Raw genomic sequence first — 22,812 nt, 5'->3', positions numbered from 1 at the left:
CAACGGCCTTTGGCGCTACGCCACCCGGCGTCGGGGCTGGCCGAAAGGCCTTCGCCTGTCCGCGCATGCGCCGGAGCGTGAGCGGCCGCAAACTTCACCACCGGCGCATACGCGGTGGAGGGGGTCTCTTCCGCCTCCGCCATGGTGGAGGCCATGGTGGCGGCGGAGGAAAAAGAGTGCCCCCACGGCACTGGCCCGCCGGCCGATCGGTGGGCCCCTATCGCGGGCCAGGCCACTGTGGGGGCACCCCTCGGCGTCCGATCGCCCCGCGCCCCCCCCCCCCCCCCAGGACCCCGAGGGCCCGCTCGCGCCGCCAATCCCGCCGGCACAGAGGTGGCTTAAACCACGTCGGCGGGATTGGTCTGTCAGCGGCGGGACTTCAGCCCATCGCGGGCCGGAGAATCGCCACGGGGGGCATGCCGATCGGCGCGGGGGGCACGCCGATCGGTGCGGCGTGATTCCCGCTCCCGCCGATTCCCAGGTGGCGGAGAATTCCGGCCACGGCGGGGGCGGGATTTACGCCGGCCCCGGGCAATTCCCCGACCCTGCGGGGGGTTGGAGAATTCCACCCCCTGAACAGGAAGAGGACCCTGGGCAGTACGTTCATCTAGATCATCTGCAACCTCCCCGGCAGGGAGAGTAGGAGCACGTCTCACCTCTGCAGGCTGGTCACGTTCCACTTGTGGATCAGTGTCTAGTCATGGGCGATTTGGATCCCCAAATAGCGGAATTTGTTTTGAGCCTGTTTAAATGGCAGTCCCTCCAGCTCTGCCCCTCCCCCCTGCGGGTTCACCAGGTAGATCTCACTTTTGCCCGTGAAGGTTCCAAACTCTGTCAAAAGCGGCATGATTCCCTCCGTGCTGCTTTGTAGATCGGAGATGTAGAGGAGCAGGTCATTTGCATAGAGCGAGACTCTGTGTTCTCTGTTTCCTCTCCGTATCCCTTTCCAATCCTTTGCAGCCCCGAGCGCGATCACTAATGGTTCGATCGCTAGGGTGAACAGCAGCGGGGACATCGGGCATCCCTGCCTTGTACCTCTGTGCTGCTGGGAGTTCTTAGAGCTGGTGGTGTTCATCAGTACGCTCGCCATGGGAGGGCTGTACAGGAGTTTCACCCAGGCGGTGAACCCTGTTCCAAACCCAAACCTCTCCACTACCTCTATGAGGTACCTCCATTCGACTCTGTCAAAGGCCTTTACTACATCCAGGGAGATGATCGCCTCTGGTATTATCTTCCTGGGTGGGGTCATTAACACGTTCAGCAGGCGTCTGATGTTCGATGTCAGCTGTCAAACCTTGAAAAAGCCATCTGGTCTTCTGCCACCACCTCTGGTACTCAGTCCTCTAGTCGCTTGGCTAGGATCTTGGCCAGTATTTTTGCATCTACGTTTAGCAGCGAAATAGGTCTGTAGGACCCGCATTCTGTTGGGTCTTTCCCCTTTCTGGGTATCAGCGAGATTAAGGTTTGTGCTATCCTAAGTGGCAGGATGCCTCTCGCCAGTGTGTCTGTAAACATCTCCCAAAAGTTCAGGGCCAGTGCTGTCGCATATGTTTGTAGCAGTCCGCCGGGAACCCATCTGGTCTCCCCGCCTGCATGGAGTTGATGCTCTCCATGACTTCTCCCAGTTCTAATGGTGCTGCCAGCCACCGTTTCCCACAACTGGCACGTCCAGTCCATTGAGGAACTGTTTCATCCCCAAGTTTCCTGCAGGGGGCTCGGAAGTGTACAGCCCCTGGTAGAAGTCCTCAAATGCCTCGCTGACCTATTCCGGCTCCGTTACTAGTTTGCCTTTGCTTTCTCTAATCGTGGCTGCCTGCTTTCTCAATTGATGAGCCAGCAGGCGGCTAGCCTTGTTTCCGTTCGTACATGTTCCCCCATGCCTGGTGGAGTGGTGCACTGCTTTCCTCGTGGAGGGCAGGTCAAAATCCATTTGCAGCTTTTTCGTCTTGGCCAGCTCTAAAGTTGGGGCCTCGGAGTATCGGTGGTCCACCTCCAATATGGAGTCGACGAGCTGTTGCCTAGCCCTCCTCTCTTCCCTTCTCTTCCTGCTTTATAAACAATGATTTCATCCCTGATCACAGCCTTCAGCGCCTCCCAGAACCTGGAGGATAAGACCTCCCCATTCCGGTTACTAAAAATATACTCATCTATGGCCTGTGATATTTTCAGAAGCACTGATTTCCCGACTACAAAGAAGTAAATCCGTGTGTGTATGTTATATACCTGGGAGAAGAAGGAAAGCTCCTTCCCCTTGGGTGGGTGAACCACCATTGGTCCACTGCCCCCATCTGCTCCATGAATGTACCGATCCAACCTGTCTGTCCGTGGGTCCTGTGCACAGTTAATGTCCCCCACCGTGATGAGTCGGTGAGTGTCAGCGTTGGGTATTTGCATCATGGTCTTCTTTATAAACTCCGTGTCGTTCCAGTTGGGAGCGTACACATTCACCAGGACACTGGTGCCCCGTCCAGTACACCACTGGCCATGACGTTTCCCTTGGTCCATAACCGTCCTTGTCACGTTAAATATTGTCCCCCCTAGCTCTCGTCCCGTAGCAGGAATGGTAGGTCTGTTTCACCCAGCCCTTCCTTACCCGCAGTCGGTCCTTCTCCCTCAGGTGCGTCTCTTGGAGGAAGACTGGGTGGGATTCTCCGACCCACCGCCAGATCGGAGAATCGCTGGGGTGGGGGGGGGGGGGGGGGGGGGGGGGGGCGTGAATCCCGTCCCATCACTCCGACGCCAGCTGCCGAAATCTCCGGCGCCAGTTTTTTGGCGGGGGCGGGATCGCGCCACGCCGGTCGGGGACCGCCCTATGTCGGAGTGGTTCACGCCACTCTTTGGCACCGGTACGGCCCGCCTGCCAGATACCGGAGAATCTCGGCCACTATGTCAGCTTTCATACTTATCAGGCGGGCAAAGACTCTGGATCTTTTCACTGGGCCGTTAAGTCTCCTGACGTTCCAGATTACTATTCTGATGGGGGGTTTTTTGTGTCCCCCCTGCAGGATCAACAATACTTACCTTGAGGATGCATTCAGGCACTCTGGAGTTTGCCTTTGTTAGGGCGCCATCCACAATGGCAATGGTCAGGTGCGCTCCTGTGCTCCGGGGTTCTCTTTGCCCAGAGGGAACCCAATATGGCCGCCAACTGTGTGTACGCCATGTGGGTGAGCCCCTGCACGCTGTGGTTTCCCTTTGTGCCGAAGTCCCGAAAGACGCACTTGTTAGGTGAATTGGACATTCAGAATTCTCCCTCAGTGTACCCGAACAGGCACTGTAGTGACTAGCGGATTTTCACAGTAACTGCATTACAGTGTTAATGTAAGCCTACTTGTGACATAATAAAGATTATTCTTATTGTTTAGGGACTCTCCAAAGCGGCTGCCTGTGGTGCCTTTGTGTTCCAAACTGCCGTGTGTGGCCTGTTGTAGCCAGCCTAATACCCTTACTACCCTTGTTCCTATGTTTCCCCTATGGTTCTTCCTCCCCACTGTTCCTGTGCCCCCCCATTTCCTCCCTGACTGTCCCGCCATTGGTGTTGCCTACCCCTCCCCCCCCCCCCATTGCCAGGCGCTCTCTCCCCCATGGGAGGTGCGTTGCAGTCTCCCCCTTTTGCATATACCTCCTGGTGTGAGCTTTTCCACTTGTGTGGTGGCCCCCCTCGCGGGGTCGGCTACGTGTCTGCCCTTCGCCCACTATCTTTTTCCCCTCCTGCCATTCTCCTTGCCCTCTCCTACGCTCCTTGCCCCTTACTTTCTATTTTGTTCACACCCTCAATGCGAGGCAATGCAGACCCGTGCAACGTGTCTCTCCAGCTGATTAGAGTCCCTTCGGGTGATCTTTTCACCGCTGTCTCTGCAGCTGTTTTTCCAGCCTGTTTTCTAGGAAAAATTTGTCCACGTCCGCAGGGGTCCTGAAGAAATGCTCCCGGTCCTGGAATATGACCCAGAGTTTAGCTGGGTACAGCATTCCAAATTTGATTTGGCTTTTGTACAGGGCCGCTTCACCCTATTGAACTCTGCCCGGCGCTTGGCCAGGTCCACCTCAATGTCCTGGTGAATCCTGATCCGGTGTCCTTCCTCGGGGTGCACTTCTCCAAAAATCTGCCCTGGTCCATCCACGTCGATGCTACCACCAAGAAAGAACAACATCGCCTATACTTCCTCAGGAAACTAAGGAAATTCGGCATGTCCACATTAACCCTTACCAACTTTTACAGATGCACCATAGAAAGCATCCTATCGGGCTGCATCACAGCCTGGTATGGCAACTGCTCGGCCCAGGACCGCAAGAAACTACAGAGCATCGTAAACACCGCCCAGTCCATCACACGAACCTGCCTCCCATTCATTTACTCCATCTACACCTCCCACTGCTTGGGGAAAGCTGGCAGCATAATCAAAGATCCCTACCACCCAGCTTACTCACTCTTCCAACTTCTTCCTTCGGGCAGGAGACACAAAAGTCTGAGAACATGTACGAACAGACTCAAAAATAACTTCTTCCCCACTGTCACCAGACTCCTAAATGACCCTCTTATGGACTGATCTCATTAACACTACACCCTGTATGCTTCATCCGATGCCGGTGCTATGTAGTTACATTGTATATCTTGTGTTGCCCTATTATCAGTGGCGTGCAGAGGTCTCGTGATGCCCGGGGCAAATCTTGATTGTATGCCCCAAAGCCCCACGTAAATATTTCATTAAATATCACCAAAAAACCTATAAAAATGTAGTTGCACCCGTTCTAGATCTATTCCCTGACCTCTTTATCTTTGTCATCTCTAAGGTATAGGACGGCTGCCTGAGGTTAAATTGCGCTGTAAGAGTTAGTCAATTTCCCCTTAGCGCTGGGATTCTAGGGATATTGTTCTCTTCTTCAGTCATTTTGCTTTGCAGCAATGGGTGAGATGTTATGTCTCGAAAGTTGTGCCTCCCTCCTCTGCAACCCCCATGGAGAAGGATAAGAGCAGCAACGTCATGGAAATACTGTTATGACCCTTGTGGAAACAAACTACAAACAACCCAACTAAGGCCAATATACAAGACTTCACTTTTATATTAGCAATCACACCAAAATCAACGTAAATTAAACATGAATTAACAGGAAAATTGCAATAATATGACCGATAAATTACACATAGCAGATACAAAGACATATCGCACACATTTCTCAGTCAGCCCATTCAGCACGTATCGCATTCATTTCAGCCACAATATCCTTCAAAACGTTGAACTTCTTCAAATCAAATTCCATCTTCATTTCTCTAAAGCTTTAGCACCAAGTCTCATCAAACACCGGCATTACTTCACCCAATTTCCACAAATATAATTTTCACAGTCGACACATTTCCAGATCCCTTCTTCTTCACAAAACCCTGGTCATGTGGGGCCTGTTTTTGCACTATGCCAGTACATAAAGGGTCCCCAAATCCAGATATAAAAGCTCTGTTCAAGATCCGAGCTCCAGCAGCTTGCAGTCAAGTAGAACATAGAACATAGAACAGTACAGCACAGAACAGGCCCTTCAGCCCTCGATGTTGTGCCGACCAATGATCACCCTACTCAAACCCACGTATCCACCCTACACCCATAACCCAACAACCCCCCCCAACCTTACTTTTTTAGGACACTACGGGCAATTTAGCATGGCCAATCCACCTAACCCGCACATCTTTGGACTGTGGGAGGAAACCGGAGCACCCGGAGGAAACCCACGCACACACGGGGAGGACGTGCAGACTCCGCACAGACAGTGACCCAGCCGGGAACCGAACCTGGGACCCTGGAGCTGTGAAGCATTTATGCTAACCACCATGCTACCGTGCTGCCCCTGTCTCTGAGAATCTCCCATTTATAGGACCCTGGGCTTTAAGTATAAAGGGTAAGAGGGCAAAAGTTAAGAGGCCATGATGAATCTTTATAAAATACTGGTTCTGTCCCAAATGGGTGCCCCTGGCCCAAATGTCAAATTCTGGGCACGACAGTTTAGTAAGTTGACAACTATAGAGAGGGTGCAGAGAAGAGTTTAAAAATGGATCAAAAGATAAAGATAAAGAATAAATAAAACTCACCCATGGTGGCATTGATTGCCGTCGATTCGGGAGAATTCGCGCCCTTTTTGTTCACGCTCCAGCCGCCGAGTGCAAAGCCGCCTCTTCACTAGCGGCGACCGCGGTGCGCAGGCGCGCTCCCGCCGACCGCGGTGCGCAGGCTCGCTCCGTTCTCTTCACGCTGCTTCCCCCATCCAATGGATGCCCGGGCCAGCGCACCGTCGCCCCCCCCCCCCCCCCCCCCCCCCCCTGCACGCCACTGCCTATTATGTATGTTCTTTTATTCCCTTTTCTTCCCATGTACTTAATGATCTGTTGAACTGCTCGCAGAAAAATACTTTTCACTGTACATCGGTACACGTGACAATAAACAAATCCAATCCAATCCAGTTGCAGGCCCTTGTCGATCTGGCCCAGTGCAGGATTCTTTCCCGGTCCTGGTACCAGTTCATTTTGTTGATTATTGCCCTCGGCTGCTCTCCAGACTTGGGTCTTGGGCGGAGCGACCGGTGGGCCCCGACTATTTCTGACTGGTTGGGGAAGCTGTCCCTTCCCACCAGGTTTCCCAGCATCTGGGCCACATAGTCCATGGTGTCTCTGCCTTCGATCCCTTCCAGCAGGCCCACTCATCCCCTGGGCCTCCAGTCACCTCTCTGCCTTGTTCAGGGCCACCTGCATGGTTGTCAGCGCCTCGGCCACCCTGACTGCAGCCTGGAGATCGGCCTTTGACTCTTCATTGTGCTCTCTTAGTTCTCTGGAGAGGAACATCCTCCATCCGCTCTCTGGTGAGGGGGAGCTCCGTGTGCAGATTGCCGGTCCTTCTCGATCTGGTGTGGCCTGCGCTTCATTGCCTTGTGCGTCTGCCGCCTCGGCTGCTTGTTTCTCCTGGTTCTTTCTGTTTCTAGTCTCCTTGCGGCCTCTGGAGTTACTGTTGCTCGGCATCCCCTTTTGTATTATTATTAGTTAGGGTGAGGGGATACTTTTTTCCCCTGTTTTAGCGGGCTATTTTGGGTAAAAGAGCCTATTTTCGGCTTCGTAGCAATAGAGCCACCTGATGTGCAACTACTCAGCACATCCTCATCACCGGAAGACAGTCTGGAGTACCTATTAGGTAAGTCACCTTATTCACCCTCCTAAATACCTTTGCAGTGCCACGGAATTTCACTTTCCGAGGTTCACCCTGCAAAGCCAATAATACTACTACCTCATCTCCAGCCTGGAATATTCTGGACCCGGCATGTTTGTCTGCCCACATTCCGACAATTACTGGACCTGACAATAAATCACACTCCAATTGTACTTCATACAATGGAACTGGGATAATATCGCCACTTATCCCCATCACTAACACCTTGGCTTTCATTGAACTCTCCGGAAGGAATCCAAATCCCTCTCCGGTAAGAGAGTTTGTGTGGCCCCTGTCTCCCTTAAAATACTTATGGCTTTGGCTACACTAATTGATGAAAATAGGGTGATCTTCCCTTTAGTTTGATAGAGAAGCAAAGAAGCTGGGATTTACCTTTACTGTCCAGAGTGATCCACCAGTGGTGAAGAAAGAAAAGGTCTAATAATTCTTGACATAGCTTAGTTAAATCTGCGACAGAGAGGGAATGTTCGAACAAGGTGATAGCTGAGAAACGCTGTGGCAACTGAGGGTCAAAGTGTAGACAGTTGGGAGTTTGGAAGTGCAATTTCAAGTGATTAGAATAGAATTTCTTTCCAAGAATGGATGCTGAGGTAAGTGAGGTTGGAAGCAATGGGGAGGGTGGGTGGTAAGCAAAACAAAGCGAGTGCAGAAATATAGACTTGTATGCAATTGAAGCAATAGGTGTAGAGGCTGTGTGAAATGGTATAATTGAGAAATGGCCATGAGTATAGGTAGGAGAGGTTAAGGGAGGGCAGAAGTTCAGTCAAATCAAAGTTGGAGATGGAAATTAAAATCAGAGGATACGGCAATGTTCGGTGCAGAGGTTGAGGGATGAAACCTGGGGGAATATCTCAGTGTGAACCTCACATTGGCGCATGACGGGTTGTAGGAAATGAAGAATTTAAAGGAGTTGCAAGAGGAGTGCAACAAGGTGAGACAATTGAAAGAGAACAAGATGCCAGAGGAGCAGGGGGAAGAGAACAAAGTGTAATTTGTGAAAAGGACCACATCACAACCACAGAGGTTTGAGCATGTCAGGTGGTAGAAAGTACAGACAGGCAGGAGAAGCTTCAATAATGGGCAACGTTAAACCACCCATGAACCATATTTCTGTCAAAGCCTCAATGTAGATGATACCATTCAAATAGGGTCGAGTGCTATGGGCCTTATTCTCTAGTGAGCAGATGTTCCACATGCAAATGAGGCAATGGGCAGATTTCCATAGCTAACATCACAACCTGAGAAAAAAAATGATTTACTCTCAAACTTTCCAGGAATTTTAACACTTACATCAGATCCTTTTAGCATTTCTGCATCTGCTTTTTTTACATTTAGCACAACTATATCCTCTCATCTCTGATTTAATCTGGTGAATTTTGTCATAATATCTACTCATTTATATCATGAGATGCAGACAGGCAGTGATTGACACACAGGATAACCAATGAACACAAGACACAGAACAACCAATCACCAGACAGGACACCACCACTATAAAGCCCACAGGGCATTAAGGCTCTCCCTCTCTCACAGGACATGGCCAGGGAGATAGTCGCAGTGCACAGGCCAATGGACATCATCACCATGTGATAGAGAGCTAGCCTGGTCAAGCCAGTAGGAGGTTATCAGTTAGGTTAATAGAGTGTCAACCCACAGCAGATTATGTACAGCAATCAACAGGTTCAATAAAACAGTGTTGGACCATCTCCTGTGTCGGAAGCCTGTTTCTAGTTTCACTGCATCCAGTTGCAGTCGATGTTAGACCAACACAGATAACACATCATGGTACCAGGGAGATATTAACTCTAAAGAACCTACCTCGAGTGAATATGCAACAACCAGCACGCAGCCATCCAGCGGCATGGAAAAGATCCGACCTCCTCCGCAACTCCGGATCTCCGGAAACCTCGGCGCCAACTGGAAAGTCTTCAAACAGAGGTTCCTCCTGTATATCGAGGCCTCCGACCGCGAGGCAGCATCGGATGTCCGAAAGATCGCGCTGTCCCTGTCGACTGTGGGGGACCACGCCATCCACATCTAAAACTCGCTCACATTTGCCGATGGCGAAGACAAGACAAAGTTCAAGACGGTTCTGCTAAAATTTGACAACCACTGCGACATTGAGGTGAATGAGAGCTTTCAACGGTATATCTTCCAAGAGGCTTCAGGGTAAGGATGAACCTTTTCAGTCCTTCTTGATCCATCTCCGCATCCTAGCATAGTCATGTAATTATGACTCGACGGCTGATTCCATGATCCGGGATCAGATCGTCCGGGATCCAGTCCGACTCCCTGCGAGAGCAGCTCCTCAAAATCAAACAGTTGACCCTCTCCGTTGCCATCGAAACGTGCGTTGTCCATGAGCATGCCAGGAATCGTTACTCCCGCATCAGGGCGACAGAAAATGCAAAACTAGTCTCCCACGAGGCAGAAAGGGTGCATGCCATAGCAAAAGTGCAAGGCCTGAGTATCAAGGAGAGTGGCCGTTTTGCGCACTTTTCCCGGGTCGCTACACATGCACGCCACGACCGGGTGGACGACAAGGCTGAAGATCCCGATGCACATGTGCGAAAGTCGACATGTGCGAAAGATGACGCACGGAACGCGCTGACGTCAGTGTCATGACGTGTCTAAATTGTGGCTCCGCCCATTTAAAGCGGCAATGTCCAGCCAAAGGAAGGCGATGTCTACAGTGTGGAAAGCCTGGGCATTACGCGGCCTTATGCAGGTTCGCTCCACCAACCAACAGCCAGCGATCCCAGCTGCAGCGCAGGCGTGTCCACTGCGTACAACAAGGCATGCAGGATTCGGATCCCGACAGCTCAATGGACCCCGATGCTGACTGCCTAGAGTCTCGATATCGGGTGGGCATAATCACTACGCCCAAGCTGGCCTCCACCATGCCTGCAAACCACCTTTCAATCCTCACTGTGGATCCTGACGACGAGGGGTGTGCTGTCGTCATGGTTAACCAGTCTCGCATCCGATTTAAATTGGACACTGGCGCATCTGCAAACCTCATATCACAGTCGGACCTCGACAGCATCCGAGACCAACCTAGCATTCTTCCACCAGCTTGCCAGCTCCTTGACTACAATGGCAATGCCATTGCTGCCAGTGGATCGTGTCAGCTAGGTGTATCTCACAAGGCAATCAAAGTGATATTACGATTCAAGATCATCCGGCCTGACAAGGCATCCCTGCTCGGTGCTCGCACATGCAAACTCCTAAATCTGGTCCAGCACGTCCATGCCATGCCCTCGACAGCGGCGACTGCGTCGCCCAATGTAAATCTCCAGGCTGAGATAGACGACATTCTCACGCAATACCACAACGTGTTTGAGGGAATGGGCACGCGGGAATATAGTTACAAGATATTGCTCAAACCGAATGCCATCCCAGTCATCCATGCACCGTGCCGGGTGCCGGCCCTTCTCAAGGATCGTCTGAAATCGCAGCTACGAGAGCTCCAAGACCAGGGTATCATCTCAAAGGTCACGGAACCAACAGACTGGGTCAGCTCCATGGTCTGCGTCAAGAAGCCCTCTGGTGAACTCCGCATTTGCATTGATCCCAAAGACCTGAATCGCAACATCACGCCCGAGCACTACCCGATCCCAAAGTGTGAAGAGTTAACCAGTGGGATGGCTCATGGCAAATTCTTTACCAAGCTGGACGCCTCCCGTGGGTTCTGGCAGACACAGCTGGACACGAGTCCAGTCAGAAGCTGAGGAAAATTTAACACTCCGTTCGGCAGGTATTGCTACAACCGCATGCCTTTTGATATCATATCAGCTTCCGAAGTATTTCATTGCATAATGGAGCAAATGATGGAGGGCATCGAGGGGGTGCGAGTCTATGTGGACGACGTAATCATCTGGTCCACGACGCCCAAGGATCACATCGCTCGCCTCAAACAAGTTTTCCAGAGGATACCTGAAAACGGCCTCCAGCTCAACAGGGCCAAATGCTCATTTGGTAGGTCCGCTATCAAGTTTCTGGGTGACCACATTTCACAGCAGGGTGTGCAACCTGACGCTGACAAGGTGCTGGCAATCAATGCCATGAAGACCCCAGAGGACAAATGGCGGTCCTCCTTTTCCTCGGGATGGTGAATTTTCTCGGGAAATTCATTCCCAACATGGCATCCCACACCACAGCCCTCCAGCATCTCGTAAAAAAGTCGACAGTGTTCCAGCGGCTTCCCGCACATCAAGCGGAGTGGCTTGAGCTGAAAGCGAAGCTCACCACAGCTCCAGTACTGGCATTCTTTGACCCCAACCAAGGATACCAAGATATCCACAGACGCAAGCCAGGACGGCACTGGGGCAGTGCTCCTCCAGCGAGACGACTCTTCGTCCCGAGCTGCAGTGGCATACGCTTCCAGGGCCATGACTCCGACCGAACAACGGTATGCCCAGATCGAAAAGGAATGCTTGGGTCTCCTGACAAGAATAGTCAAGTTTCATGACTACGTATACGACCTGCCAAAGTTAACGGTGGAAACAGACCACAGGCCTTTAGTCCACATAATCCAAAAGGATTTAAATGACATGACACCTCGGCAGCAGCGAATTCTTCTTCGTCTCCGCCGATATGACTTCGAACTCGTCTACACACCGGGTAAGGAGCTGATCGTCGCAGATGCCCTATCCCGATCCGTCACCACGCCGTGTGAACAGGACGACTTCATTCGCCACATTGAAGCACAGGTGCAGCTATGTGATGCAACCTCCCAGCCACTGATGAACGAGTTATACAAATAGGCAAAGAAACTGCCATAGATCCCCTACTGCAGCGCATGATGAAGCACCTCCCACATGGCTGGCAAAAGGGGCAGTGCCCCCAGTTCTTCAACGTTAAGGACGAGCTGACGGTTGTTGAGGGGATCCTTCTTAAACTAGATAGAATCGTCATTCCCCAAAGCATGCAAAACATGGTGCTGAGACAGATCCATGATGGTCACCTGGGGGTCGAGAAGTGTCGACGCAGAGCTCAGCAGGCAGTTTACTGGCCTGGCATCAGCCAGGACATTGCCAACACACTCCTCAACTGCACAACATACCAGAAGTTTCAACCAGCTCAGCCCAAGGAAACGCTGCAACAGCACGAGATTGTGACCTCTCCATGGTCCAAGGTGGTGGTAAACCTCTTTCGCGCCAATGGGCGTGATTACGTGCTCCTGGTCGACTACTTCTCCAGCTACCCGGAAGTGGTGAAACTGTCGGACCTCACGTCCAAGTCGGTCATCAAAGCCTGCAAAGAGACGTTTGCCAGGCATGGGATACCACTCACGGTAATGAGTGACAATGGTTCATGTTTCTACAGCCAAGTGTGGTCCGACTTTGCACGATCCTACCACTTTAGTCACATCATATCCAGTCCCCATTACCCGCAATCAAACGGGAAGGTCGAAAAAGGGATCCACATTGTCAAGCGGTTGCTGTGCAAGGCTGCAGGCGCAGCCTCGGATTTCAACCTGGCGCTATTGGCATACAGGGCAACCCCTCTATCGACTGGTTTGTCTCCGGCACAGTTGCTCATGAACCGCAACCTGAGGACAACTGTTCCAGTCATCCATTTTCCAGACATTCACCACCTCATGGTGCTGCAGAAGGTGCAGCAATCCAGGGACCAGCAAAAGATCACGTATGATGCTCATGCCACAGATCTGCCTGCGCTGGCTCCAGACGATGTTGTTCGCATTCAGCTGCCTGAGGGAGGTTGGTCAGCCCCAGCTGTTGTCATCAGACAGGCTGCTCCCAGGTCTTTCGTTGTCCAAATGGCTGATGGCTCCATTTTACGGCGCTGCGTAAAGTTCCCTGCCCATCACCCGACCGCACTCCACCGCATGTCATCATGCCTCCTCCGGACGTCTTGCACCACGAGGCCACCGATTGGGCAGCGATCCCACCTGTCCACAAGGCCACCGAGATGGCAGCCATCCCACCTGTCCAGGTGCCGGCATGCCCCCCCCCCCACCTCTGCAGCGATCGACGAGAATTTGTCGCCCACCACAAAGATTGAATCTATAGACTTAAATCTTGTAAATTTTGTTCAGTTTGCTCTGTATCTGCACGATAGACACCTTTCCATGTACATATGTTCATTCATTCCCCACTTGCACATAGTTATGCATGCATATACAGCCACATTCCAAAATTTATTTTAAAAGGGGGAGATGTCATAATATCCACTCATGTATATCATGAGATGCATAAGGCAGTAATTGACACACAGGATAACCAATGAACACACATAGAGAAATACAGCACAAAACAGGCCCTTCGGCCCACGATGTTGTGCCAAACTTTTGTCCGAGTTTAATCATAGTGTCCAAAATTCTATGATAATCTAAGGGCAATTTATCATGGCCAATCCACCCAACCTGCACATCTTTGGACTGTGGGAGGAAACCGGAGCACCCGGAGGAAACCCATGCACACACGGGAAGGATGTGCAGACTCCACACAGACAGTGACCCAAGCCGGAATCGAACCTGGGACCCTGGAGCTGTGAAGCAATTGAGCTATCCACAATGCTACTGTGCTGCCCTTAAGAACAAATTAATCTACACTCCATTATTCTACCATAATCCATGTACCTATCCAATAGCCGCTTGAAGGTCCCTAATGTTTCCGACTCAACTACTTCCACAGGCAGTGCATTCCATGCCCCCACTACTCACTGGGTAAAGAACCTACCTCTGACGTCCCCCTTATATCTTCCACCATTCACCTTAAAACACGACACAGAACAACCAATCACCAGACAGGACGCCACCACTATAAAGCCCACAGGGCATTAAGGCTCTCCCTCTCTCACAGGACACGGCCAGGGAGATAGTCGCAGTGCACAGGCCAATGAACATCATCACCATGTGATAGAGAGCTAGTCTGGTCAAGCCAATAGGGGGTTATCAGTTAGGTTAATAGAGTGTCAACCCACAGCAGATTATGTACAGCAATCAACAGGTTCAATAAAACAGTGTTGAACCATCTCCTGTGTCGGAAGCCTATTTCTCGTTTTACTGTATCCGGTTGCAGTCGATGTTAGACCAACACAGATAACACATCAAATTTATGACACATTTTTCCTCGATACCAATTTTCTTTCCACAACTGGATGCCTAAATTGCATACATGAATCCAACAGTGGTCTAACCCATTTTTTTTCACTTTTAAAATTTTGCATTTGGTGGATCAATACATAAAATCTATAAAACCACTTGCATTCTTCAGTGCTTTTCCCACAAATTGTTGAAATTGCATCGGATATCAAAGCAGGCATGCCTTTGTCTCCAGGAGGTGCAATGCCATTACAAGGTAATCAGGCATTTACCTGGACAATATTAGAAGTGTTATAGGAGCGGCGTTTTCAGAACCCCAAAATGTATCATGGAGTTCAACCAACCTCTCCCTTTAATGTATTGTTGCTTTTGAAGCACACGGTGTGGTATTGCAATTATGGACACGTGGGTTTTTAAACACAAAACAATGTTTATTCCATGAATTCAACTTAACCTTTTTAAATAAACATTGGATCCCTTAACACCCCTTACTTCAAAAGATAACCCTGAAAATAATACAACACTAAATAATCTCTCAAAATGTTCCTTCAAACCTCCAAAAGACTTAACACCTTTAAACAGAAACACATCAGGTTAAAGGCATTACTATTATGAGTTTAAATCACCCAAATGATTCCGAGATAATCTTTCCTGGTAGAGATCACCGCAGATCTAGCTCATTGCAAACACAGACACACCAAAGCTCTTTTCCTCAAAACTGGCTTTTCCTTTCAAACAGCTCACAGCAAACCAGCCAGGCACTTTTCAGCTGCTCTCTCTCAAACTAAAAAAACTCCCAAAAAGCAGAAGTGAGCTCAGCTCAGCTCCCCCCACCCTCTGACATCACTTCAGTAATATGAGCTGCTCCATTTCTAAAGACACATTGCTTAAACATCCATTTCTTAAAGGTACTCTCACATGACAGGAGTCAGATTAAGTCCCCAGTAGTGCAGAAATCCCATCCCCGAGAGTAACTGGCCAATTAGAGGCCAGCAGTACTTCAGTAAAGATAGGACCACAAGGAGTGGTGATTACTGCCAGTATTACACTGTGGCCTGAGGAGGGATCAGTGATGGATCACAACATGGAGGTGAGTGTACACTATGTGGGTGGGGATGTGCTGATGATGAGGGACGAGCTGGCGTCAGAAGCAAAGGTAGGGGGTGACTTTCAGCAGGTCACCCCCGAACCCGATGCCGGGTTCCGCAATCAGCATTAGGGTGCCAGTGAATGAGGCACCCTTTCCCTTAGGCCTCTGTTAACCCAATAGGGTTTGCCCAATCAAATGACTCCTGACCCCAGCTTTATTATAAAAGAAAGAACTTGCATTTAAATGGTGCCTTTCATAATCCCAGCACATGATAATATGCTTTACAGCTGATGAAGAACTTCTTAAGTGTCCAACTGAGAGGGAAGATGTCTTGTCTCATCTGAATATGGCATTTCCAGCAATGCAGCGCTCCCTCACTACTGTATTATGTGTATTGTGTACACCACCTGGATTAAATGCTCAAGTCTTTTGGAGTGGGATCTGAACCCACAACATTTGATGCTGAGGTGAGTGTTACCACTGAACCACAGATGTCATGTATCACAGTGTTTTCCACATATCAGCACTCTTCAAAAAGGTCAAAAAGTCATGGTTATCACATTAATTATACTGTTCACAACTTTACCCATTTAACCAATATCTCAATTTATTGAGCACCTGGCACTTATTTTCATCTAAGCATCTTGACTGAATCAGAAACATTACCAGTGAGCAAGAAAAATGCACGATAAATCCAAATGAAATTAGTACACACTTGAATTCACAGAATATGGGAGGTGGGATTGATTGTAATAATAAATTCTAAACATGGTTTTTAAACTTACCATCCAAAGCAGAAAATAGCAAAATATATGCCAATCATTGTGACGACCAGATGACGCACAATAGCACCAGCTCTACTGGGAGTAAGATAAAGGCGAAACCAGAAGGCAGTAAACAGGGCAAACAACTGACACACTGCAAAATTCACCTGCAAAACAAATCAAAAAGCAGCTTGAACCAACAGCGGACAGATTTTAATTCAAGACACATCTGCAGTTACAACTTGTCTGTTCAGTAACTCAGCTCATAGGCAGAGACTGCTGGAAGTCTATGTTTGAAGTGAATGATGTAGGATCAGCAGAGGTCAACAGCTAACAGTTTCATATTTTCCTGATCAAATAATCCCAGTTAATAATTCACCACAAAGCACTGGCTTTCCACACCTAGGTATGATTCCTGGGTTAAGTGGGATACAAGCGTTGATCTGCCAGGTTGTCGACAGCTCAGATCAGCTTGATACCAGACAGGGCTATGAATCAGTACTGCAGGATGAAATAGAAGCTACATCGTTCCCGTGCATAGAAACGGATGTGCAGTGTGTGATTGTACATCATGTCCACTTGTTCAGACAGTGATCAAGATACATCAAACCTTTTGGTGTCTTTTTTAGCAATATTTTCCCAATTACAAACCAGTCATTTATCTTTTGTTTCAAATGTGGTTTATATTAGATTACTTAGTGAATCATTCTGATTATGTCTCAGTTAAGAAGTTGTGGTCGTTAAACTTTGGGCTGGATTTTTCCGCTGTGCCCACCACAAAATCACCACGAACGGGACGGGGACCATGTAAAGGCCCGTTGACCTCGGGTGGGAATTTCCGGTCACCTGGCGGATGGGACAAAAAATCCCGCTCTGTATTATTTAGCAGGTTTTAGATCAAAGGAGAAAAATGTTTCATTGCACTTTTAATTCAATCATCTTACCAAGCAAGGCCTGTGTTCAAATAATCATCATCAGTACTCCACAATATTTTTATTTTAAATTGTGTGTTTTAGCATGGATGGTACAGGTGACACTTAGAATAAACCAAAGTCACGAATCCCACTTTGGTTAAGGAAAAGGACTTTAGGGGAACACTCATTCCTCATTATCGCATCAATAAAAATGCATCTTATACTAGTTGACCTTCATGGATGTTGCTCACAAACCTCTTTCCACAAACTACTTGGCCGGGATTCTCCCCTAACCAGCGGGGCGAGGGGTCCAGGCGTAATGGAGTGGCGTGAACCACTCCGGCGTCGGGCCGCCCCAAAGGTGCGGAAGGACCAAGCCCTCACCTTGGGGGGCTAGGACCGCGCCGGAGTGGTTGGTGCTCCGTCGGCTGGTGTGGACGGCCTTTGGCGCCACGGCAGCCGGGGCCGAGAGGACTTTGCCAGCCGGCGTAAGTCCGCGCATGCGCCGGAGCGTCAGCGGCTGCTGACGCCATCCCCGCGCATGCGCAGGGGAGGGGGTCAGTTCCACCTCCGCCATGGTGAAGACCATGGCAAAGACGGAAGGAAAAGAGTGCCCCCACGGCACAGGTCCGCCCGCCGATCGGTGGGCCCCGATCGCGGGCCAGGCCACCGTGGGTGCACCCCCCGGGGCCAGATTGCCCCGCGCCCCCCGCAGGACCCCGGAGCCCGCCCGCGCCGCCTGCTCCCGGCGGTAAGGTAGGTCTTTGATCCACGCCGGCGGGAGAGGGTTGACAGCGGCGGGACTTTGGCCCATCACGGGCCGGAGAATCGCCCGGGGTGGGGCGCCGACCAGCGCGCCACGATTCCCACCCCTGCCAAATCTCAGGTGGCGGAGAATTCGGGACAAGGCGGACCGGGATTGACGCTGGCCCCCGGCGATTCTCTGACCCGGTGGGGGTTGGGAGAATCCCGCCCCTTGTCTCCCATTCTCAGTTTTGTTTTCTTCTCTCTCTCCTCTCTGACTGCTCTTTCTGTAATTCCTTCAAAACTTTCTCTGGCTGCTGTTTGCTGCTGGAAAACCACTGGATTGGACTGGTGTTTTTTTAATTTATCCTTGGGATATGGATTTCTCGAACAAGTCTTCCCTAATTGCCATTAAGAAGTTGTTGCTGAGCTTACTTCTTGAACCACTGCAGTCTATGTGGTGAAGATGCTCCCAAAGTGCTGCTCAGTAGAGAATTCCAGGGTCTTGATCCAGTGGCGATGAAGGAAGGGAAAACATGTCATTGTCCAACTCTAAAGAAGAGGTATGGATTTGGGAAGTGCTGCCGGAGAAACCTTGTAGTTGGTACTGTGCATCCTACAGTATAGTGTACACAGAACAGCTACAATTTTTAGAAGTATATTCAAAGGTGGCAGTGTGCAAGTGAAACATTTGATACACAAAAAGATGGAGCTAGAGAATTCATGATTTTTTTTAAAATATGGGGCGGAATTACCGCTCCCGGGAAAAATCGGGAGGGCCGTCGTGAACTCGGCCGAGTTTCATGACGGCCTCAGAGGCCGCTCCTCGCCCCCTATTCTCCCCTTCCGGCGGGGCTAGGAGCGGCGCTCCGTAACTCTTGGCCGCGGGGGCGCTGCGCAAGAATGACGCGGCCAGCGCGCCTAATGACGTCAGCCGCGCATGTGCAGGTTGGCCGGCACCAACCCGCGCATGCGTGGCAAACGTCATGACGCTGACGGCACGAACCCGTGCATGCGTGGTGGCCGTCTTACCCCTCAGCCGTCCCGCAAGACGTGGCGGCTTGATCTTGCGGGGCGGCGGAGGGGAAATAGTGCGTCCGATTTGGACGCCGGCCCGACGATCGGTGGGCACCGATCGCGGGCCTGTCCCCTCCCGAGCACAGTCGTGGTGCTCTTTCCCCTGTACTCCCCCCACAAGCCCCAAACGGGCATATCTCACCCGTTTCACGACGGCAGCGACCAGGTGTGTTTGCCGCCGTCGTGAAACAGCCGCAAACGGCAGGCCGCTCGGCCCATCCGGGTCGGAGAATCGGCGTTCGCTGTGAAAAACGGCGAGCGCCGATTCTTCCGAGCCCGGTGGGGGGGGGGGGGGGGGGGGGGGGGGGGGGGGGGAAGAGAATCGCGGGGGCATGAAATTTGTCGGGGGCCCCTCCCGCGATTCTCCCAGCCGGCGTTGGGAGCGGAGAATCGCGCCCATGGTTCATTAGTTACAAATTTGATCCTGAAGGAAATATTGTCAGGTAATCATAAAGTATGGAAATTCTTTGGTAAACTGGTATATGAAATAACACCAGAAAAAAGACTCTAGGATTTGATTGGATTCCCGTTTGGCGATTTTGCAGTGTTTGGACTGGATTCTTCCCTCCCGCCCGCCGCAAGAACGCCACGGGCGAGACGTCGACAATGGAAAACTCCCTTGACCTCGGGCGGGATTCTCCAGTTGCCCAGCGAATGCGGCTGGAGAATCCTGCCCTATTACTCTAGAATCAAAGGGCACGATTCTGCCAAAAAATTTCTAAGTTAATTTGTGGCGTGTTTGTTCAGGGAGTATCCTGCCGGCTTTGCCGGCGAGTTCCCCACCGCTATTCAATGATATGTAGTCATTTTTTTGGGGCCCAGGGAGTTTCTCACCAGTTTAGACCACACTTAGAATTTATTTTACCATTAGGCAGCTGAACTCAGAGATCAAGCCTCCATTTTGAAAGGGTGCCCCGATCTCGAAGTGAGCATGTGGGTCCCCCACGATCCCCACCCGTGGTCAATGTCACCCCCCACACATGGACACTACCCCACATCCCCCAAGTGAGGACACCATGCTATGGGGTCCCTGGAGGTCCCCGCTCTTCAGGCCCCCTCATCTGCCTTACAGCATCCTCTCCCTTCTAGGACCGCACAAATCACCCACCCAACCACCTGGTTTACGACCTTCTTCCACGAGCATCATTCGGTACCGCCCATTTGGTGCAGAGTTCCGATTCCAGCGTCTTGTGGGACTTCAGAGACTCTCGCGAGGTGCGGATCTTGCACATCCTTTAGTGGCCCTATCTGTTTCACATTTATTTTTTTACAGAATGCTTTATTACTTTTATATTCTTCCTTTCTTATTTCCCAATTGCCTTCTGAATTCTTTGTCACATTCTTCATCCACTGCTTTGTTCCCCTCTCAAGTGAACATCATCTATTTACACTACTCGTACCAATTAAAAGGCAAGAATAACTCGGGAGGCCTGGTGGAGGGCTTTCCCAAGATTCTCCTTCTACGGCCGGGTCGTGCTCTCGCTTGAGTGCAACGCAGCCAAGAAACTCTCACCCAAAGTATCTTGCTTGTACTCATCAGTAAGCAACTGTCCCGCAATCCTTTGATTCCCTGTAATCTTGTTCAGTCGGCTCATGATCTGTTTAAAAGTTTCTGTGATTACAATTTTAAAAGCTGAATTCTTTTCTAAGTTTAAAATATAAGCTGTACATGACTCACCTGACTTGGTGAGTCACTGTGCAGGACAGGTGAATTGGCACGTCTTACAAAAAAGTTAGAAGCTCTGGAGATTGCAACTGACTGGACTGATGGGACCAGATACCATCCTCAGAAATCTCTGTCTGCTAAATACCAGAGGGAGCCCTCGGAAAACTGATAGCACAAACTGTTCAAATTGGTCTTGGCAATTGAAATTTGAATGCTGCATCACACGATCGCTACAAATGGCAATTGTTCCATCCGCAGACAAACATTCTTAGCTGAATAAATTGATCCTTCCGGTCATATAACGAGAGAAAGTAGATACAATTGGCATATTATCTTGCATATCCTTTAGTGGCCCTATCTGTTTCTCATTTTTTTTTACAGAATGCTTTGTTACTTTTATATTCTTCCTTTCTTAATTCCCAATTGCCTTCTGAATTCTTTGTCACATTCTTCATCCACTGCTTTGTTCCCCTCTCAAGTGAACATCATCTATTTACACTACTCGTACCAATTAAAAGGCAAGAATAACTGATACATTAATTATAGTGTATTTGTGCTAATCAAACAGCAATGGCAAACGTCATTTATATTAATCATATGGGACAAACAGTATGATGTTTATATTAGGCTTAGCGCAATAACCATTGAAACCTTCAACAGAAATATCTACTGCATTCTGAAACAGAATGATATATCTCTATTAGGAGTGGCATGTCCTTTCACAAAGTTGTCTCCACCACATTTAGCTGAAACAGAAAAAGAAAAGCTGGCAATTGCTCAAACTTTGAAATAAACATACAGAAGGCAGAGAGTAAGGCAATCTGCTTCAAATAAAACGTAACTTTTAAAGTACAGAATTAAAGAGTGGAATTCTCCCATCTGGGGATTAGGTCCCATGGCCAGGTCGGGGAGTGTTACCGCTGGGGAGGCCAGTGTGAAAACACGCCAAATCTTCTAGCCCCGATCTCATTAAGTACAAAACCAGGTGTTTGCACCATATTCTGTGATGGGGCAGGCCTGATGACGTGTGATGAATACAGGTATTTCAAATATGTTGTATTATATGTATTTGGTGCAGTAAGGGTTAAGAGCCTGGGTTAGTGTGTGTATGACTGCTGTAGTAGTGTTTCTAATAATCATGGTTTGCAAGACAGCTAGATTTTTTGGAGTCAGAGGTGTAGTTAAAGCATCTTAAAAGTTTGGGCTAATGGACTTTTATTTATATTAAGAGGGTTCCCTGTGGAGTAGTTAATTAGAGACATTGGTCTGGATTCTCCAATCCTGCGGCTATGTCCGCAGGATCCATCTGGTCTTGCGACCAGAAAGTCAGCGCCGCCCCTGCACCGATCCTCTGTCTGGTGGGGGGCTAGCAGCTGCGCAGCTTAAAGCCCCTGAGGATACGGCCGGAGAATGGCCGGGTCCATGGCCACGCTTGCGCATGGCGGCGCCGTGCAACATGGCACCGGCCGCATACTGACCCAGTCTGCCAAAAACTGCCCCCCTGTAACCAGCCTCGCCATACCCGGACCACCCTCACCAGCTCCCCCAGCCCCCAACGAAGCCCCGACTGCCAGCGGAATGGACCCGCCACCTGAAGCTCCCCTCTGCCAGCGGACCCCCCTACCCCCGACTGTGGCAGCGCTGGACTCAGTCCGCTGCCGCCACGCAAGGTCCCCAAACGGTGTGAGCTGAAACCACGTAGAATCTGGCATGGGTGGTTGGGCCTTCATCTACATTCTATTAGCAGAATGCAAATGAGTTCCAAGGTACACATCCAGCAAATCTTCAGCAAAGTCCATCTTACAAAGATTGTCCAAACACAAATTTGTTTGTATTGCCGTCTACCTTTTTACAGTTAGCAGTTGTCCTTTTTTTATTGATTTGGAGCTTTAAAAAAACTTGATAATTAATTGTTTTCATTCCTTTAATCTGCATGGGTTTCCTCTGGATGCTCCGGTTTACTCCCACAGTCCAAGATGTGCAGGTTAGGTGGATTGGCCATGCTAAATTGCCCTTCGTGCCCAAAAAGATTATTGGGTTACGTGGATAGGTTGGAAGTGTGCTTAAGTGGAGGGTTCTTTCCAAGGGCTGGTGCAGTCATGATGGGTCAAATGGCCTCCTTCTGCACTATAAATTCTATGATATCCTCACCTGTTTAGTATGGATCGACTGTTGCTTTTGTGAGTACAAAAATTTGAAACATTTTGCATTACGTTTGACTCCAAGACTTAAAAAAAAACTTTTATCATGATATCTAGGAAGGTGCCTGGGGACATTGGAACTCCA

At 49.9% G+C, this 22,812-nt stretch overlaps 1 protein-coding gene across 4 annotated transcripts in view; it reads right to left on the bottom strand.

The window, feature by feature from the left end:
- The window catches only part of mboat1 (membrane bound O-acyltransferase domain containing 1), a 189,342-nt gene that overhangs the window by 135,130 nt on the left and 31,400 nt on the right, over positions 1 to 22,812 (bottom strand). For all 4 annotated transcript variants that reach the window (XM_038796971.1, XM_038796970.1, XM_038796968.1 and 1 more), the window contains exon 2: positions 16,147 to 16,292. In XM_038796971.1, coding sequence (XP_038652899.1) covers positions 16,147 to 16,292 — 146 coding nt within the window. The remainder of the gene's footprint in view (positions 1 to 16,146; positions 16,293 to 22,812) is intronic.

Source organism: Scyliorhinus canicula, chromosome 5 (assembly GCF_902713615.1).
Source record: "Scyliorhinus canicula chromosome 5, sScyCan1.1, whole genome shotgun sequence".
Taxonomy (NCBI): domain Eukaryota; kingdom Metazoa; phylum Chordata; class Chondrichthyes; order Carcharhiniformes; family Scyliorhinidae; genus Scyliorhinus; species Scyliorhinus canicula.
The sequence above is the reverse complement of the archived record's forward strand: the minus strand, read 5'-3'. Positions and strand labels throughout refer to the sequence as shown.